At 44.9% G+C, this 4,302-nt stretch overlaps 1 protein-coding gene across 2 annotated transcripts in view; it reads left to right on the forward strand.

Moving 5' to 3' along the window:
* The first annotated feature begins 407 nt into the window (after positions 1–407).
* RAB1A (RAB1A, member RAS oncogene family) overlaps positions 408–4,302 on the forward strand; it is a 13,323-nt gene continuing 9,428 nt past the window's right edge. For both annotated transcript variants that reach the window (XM_009866829.1, XM_009866830.1), the window contains exon 1: positions 408–430. In XM_009866829.1, the coding sequence (XP_009865131.1) occupies positions 408–430 (23 nt within the window). The remainder of the gene's footprint in view (positions 431–4,302) is intronic.

Here is a 4,302-nt window from a genome sequence, read left to right on the forward strand (position 1 = left end):
TAAATTTTTATTTATTTATTTTTTTTTTTTTTCCTCCTGGACCTCCAAAATGCGCATCGGAGCCCAGGCTCCGACAAGTGAGGGCGAGGGGGGGGAAGCTCTTTGTGAAAGCCGATCTTGCTGGCCGGTGGCTGCTGGCAGCTCAGTGGGCGGAGGTCCACCCTTCACTTTAGCTGCGAGTCCTGTGTGTGTCACATGGCTCTTGCAAAACACTTCTTGCCTATGTAGATTTTGCAACGCTGTGACTTGATAATGAAATGCTCTCGGGGCTGTCTTGAGCTGAAATAGCACTTGCCTCGAAAACCTGGTGATGGGACAGAGTTTTTTTGTTTGCGGTTTTTTTTTTTTCCAGGGGATCGTTGTGTGCCTGTGGCCTTTTTCTCTAATTGGTCTGCTCAGGAGTAAGGATGTCTGAGCTCTCAGGTCAATAGTTGTCTGTGTCCTGGCAACTGTAAGAGCAGTGACTTGCCCACCAGGGTGTTGGGGACAATAAACCTGGCTTTGCTTGTGGCTTTTTTTAAAGGGAACGAGAAAAGAGACTTGGGATTAGTTTAAAAACCAGCTGCTGCGCTCTCAACACCTTATTGTTGAAGAGTGTTTTTAGGATTCTTTCGCTGATGCTGGCTTTCCTGGTGCTCCAGTTTGGGATGATGAAGCCACTGTGCCCTCTGATTTACCTGGAGTGGTTGTGGTATTGAAATGCACATGTGGTATGGCATTTCTGCTCTAGATACCCATTGTCTGTGTGCCTGGATGACGCCTTAACAACTTCTGTCCTCAAAGTGTGCTTTTCCACATGGCTGAGGCTGCTGACTTGTACGGTCGTGGCCGCTTGTGGCAGCAGGGTTACAAGTGTTCTGGACCCGTTCAAATCACCTGAAGAACAAATAGGAGTAGAAGGCAAAGTAATCATCAGCTGGTGTGAGGGAGTTGGTGAAAACTACGAGGTGCAGCCAGGAACTCAAGTTACATCTTGGCAAGATTACATAATGAGCTTGCTCAGATGGCTTTGGAAAACACCAAAACAGTGGCTCCAGGTCGTCAGGGAGTGAAAGACCCAACAAGATCCTGTTGCCTCCATGGTTGTAAGGACTAAGAGTTAAACTCAGATTTACTTTGCAGACTGGCTGGTTTCATAGCGAGAAACTGCCTGCAAACTGTTAACGCCTCTAACACTGTACAGAAACAGGTTCAAAGTGGGCATTTTCCCTAGATTTTTTTTTTTTTCTTTCCTGAAGCCTCGTGTATTTCTGGGCTGTGATGCAGAGAGTGGTTCCCTGCAATGAGATCCTGAATGCTGCTCTACAGATGGGGAAAATATTTTTGAGGGAGACTGATTTCCAGTGAAGAGTGCTCATATCCTGGTGGTGAGGACAGCCGAGTTCTTGAAAGTGAAACGAAGAGGAAAAGCTGTAGTTTAAAATTAATCTGTAGTATTGAAGTGCTACTTCCTGCCAGTGTTGTGCCTGCAGGATGAGGAGATAGGAAGGGTGTGGTGAGATGGGCAGAAAATGTCCGTCACTGTAATATATGTACTTGGATCAGTGTTAAACCAGGAATAAGACTTGGAGGATTATGACATTATTCCTTCTGGCTACCTGTAACAGACACAGATGGCTGCTTGTCCTTCTAGAAGTGCCTTGCCTCTAGGCTAACACACTCTCACTTCCTTACCACAGCTTCAGACCAGGCTGTAGCCCCCAATCCTGTCTTGTGGGTGTGCCCGAACTCTTTGTCGGAGGTCAGTGGGATAGCTAGTTGGAATTTCTTAAAGAGACCTGCTTCCTTCAATTTTCCTATTAAAGTTCCAGATTCCAGAATTAGAAGCTGCTGCTGCTGAAGGTGAGGTAGTGTCTGTGTGTGGGTGCGTCCGAGAGCTTCCTTGAATCTTCAGGATGGAGGGACAGCCTTGGGGACTAGTTACTGCGCTTTTTCTGTTGAGTGAAGGAGCTGAAGAGTGACAGATGAGATTAGTGCTAGCATTTGGAAGCTAAATTTTCAAAACACCTGCCCACCTAGCACTGGATTGTGTCCCTTCTGTGTTCCTCCTCCCTCTGACGGTGTTTAAATGAGCAAATCGTCAATATTGACTGTTGTGACTAGATCAGATCAGGTTCGGCATTTCCTACCCCTTCTGCAACTTGCGGGCAGTCGGCTGACGAGCATAAACACGCTGGTGGTTGAACTGTCTGTGAAGCAAGTGGTATCAGGAATTAATCTTGATCAATATTCTCTAGTGCTGTCTGTTGGTTTTCGATGGCTTCTTCAAGGAGAGGTGAAAAAGTGGGTTTTGGAGTTAATCTGGTTTGTTTGGATTTTTTTTGCATTCTTCAGCAGTGTTAAAGACTACCTGTGTGTGGTGACAGCTTCTGGGCTGCTGGAATCATCTGAGATGGTTTGTGTTCCAACCTTTCTAAACGGCAATCTGCGATGCAAAGTGGCATTATGTCTTCTGGATTCTGTTTACTTACACGAGCAGAGTGTAATCAGAGTGACAGTCATGCTCCTCTTCAGAATTTCTTGGGTGCTAGAACAAAGACTGGGGCTTTGAGGCTGCTGTGAGTACCTGTTTACAGTAAACCTGCAGCTGACATCCGTGATTAAAGCTGATTCCAGCAGTTCCTTCGTGGAGATGGATGACTACCTAGTCTTGTTTGGCATAAAACCTTTGTGACATTTAAAAAAATCCTCACGTCTACCTGTATAAACAACAGTATCTTAGAGGCCCAGCTCTGTCCTAAACTTGACTTCCTGATTCTCTGCTGAACTTGTTGACTCTTGCGTGGAAAGTGCACGTAACGGGGGATGCCACTCTCTACTCCCAAATTTCTAGGTTGTTTTGGAGGTGCCTTTTTATAGCAAGAGACAAACTTAGGAGATCTATCCTTAATTTCTTTGGCAAGAGGAGGTTACCGTGTCCTCTTCCTGATGGGGAAGGATTTGAAAGCCTTGCTTTTACCAACAGCCCCTGCCTGCCTTGCTTGCACGTGCTCTTCCAGTGTGCGCTCTCTTACGGGTGCTAAGTAATTTATATAATTTATATAAGGTAAGACTTGGGAATTTTGAGAAGTGGTTGAATGATGAATCTGCATTCAGGCCATCCCCAGGTAGTGTGGAGAAGGCTGTGCTCGTAGTTCAGCCTGTTTCATGAAGGCTCCCTAAACTGGAAGAGCTGGTGACTTGTCTGCAGGTTTAAAGAGCAAAATGTTGTGGCTCTTCAGGAGCAAATACCAGAATTAACTTGTGTCGCTTGTTAGTCACAGCACTACAGTTGAACCTGTTAAATATTCTCTGGGCATAGTTCAGTGTAGAAGTTTATTTCTGCATTTTTGTAGCTTGTTTGCATTTTGGATTTAAACTGTTGCTGTAGCTCGAGAGCTGTCTCTGCATCGCACCGTGTTTACAGACAGCTCATTGGGTTCTCAGGCCCCTGTGTAGGTGCATGATGTATTTTAAAAGATCACAAAAAACCTGCACTTTAGAAAGGAAGGCACTATATTGTTGGAGCGTGGAACGATTAATTCTTTTAAAACAGAAATAGCAAGGTTCTACTTAACTTATGCCTGAATTGATGCATGTCTAACCATTGGTCTTACTTAGTTGGCAAAACTAGGTGGTTGGGTTTTTTTTTTTTTTGTGACACGACACCCACCTCTAAGGTCAGAGGCAGAGCTGACTTGGTAAGAGGTGTTTCCAGCTGTGCTGCAGCCTGACTGGCGCTCACCCTGCTTTTGGCAGGGGTGAGGCGGGTGGCTTAAGTGGCTGTAGGAGCCTGGGGTTGTCACTTGCTTCTGGAAATACTGAAGCCCAAAGTGAGGGAAGGTCTTTGCTATTGCAGAGATGTCAGACTCAGTGTTAAAAGCTTTCTGGGTTATTGTTATTTTAACAGTAGTGTTATGTGTGAGCCATTATTGTTCTTGTTTGCTTCTGAACAGCAACAGATTTAATAGCAGGATACCTCTGGTTGGGAGCTGCTCTTAGTGCCACGAGTAACAAAGGAAGACAAGTGACTTGATGTTTTTGTGCTGGGAGGGACCTTAATTCCCCTTGGAAGCAAGGGAGGGGCTCCAAAGTGAATCCTTCAGACTAGTAGCTGAAGCCTCACCTCCATAAGGAAGGAATTAATTTTTCCCCCATTAAGGCAATATAGTGGTAATATTCATGTGTTACAGTTCTTGGGGGGATTATAACATGCTGCAAGCTCTAATACTTTCAAATGTATTAGTGCTTACTGTAGGCAATAATTTAACATCAGGATTGATGAAAATTCTCATTTGGAATAGAACTGAACAACCAAAACTT

The sequence above is a fragment of the Apaloderma vittatum genome, unplaced genomic scaffold (genome assembly GCF_000703405.1).
Source record: "Apaloderma vittatum isolate BGI_N311 unplaced genomic scaffold, ASM70340v1 scaffold31443, whole genome shotgun sequence".
Lineage (NCBI taxonomy): Eukaryota > Metazoa > Chordata > Aves > Trogoniformes > Trogonidae > Apaloderma > Apaloderma vittatum.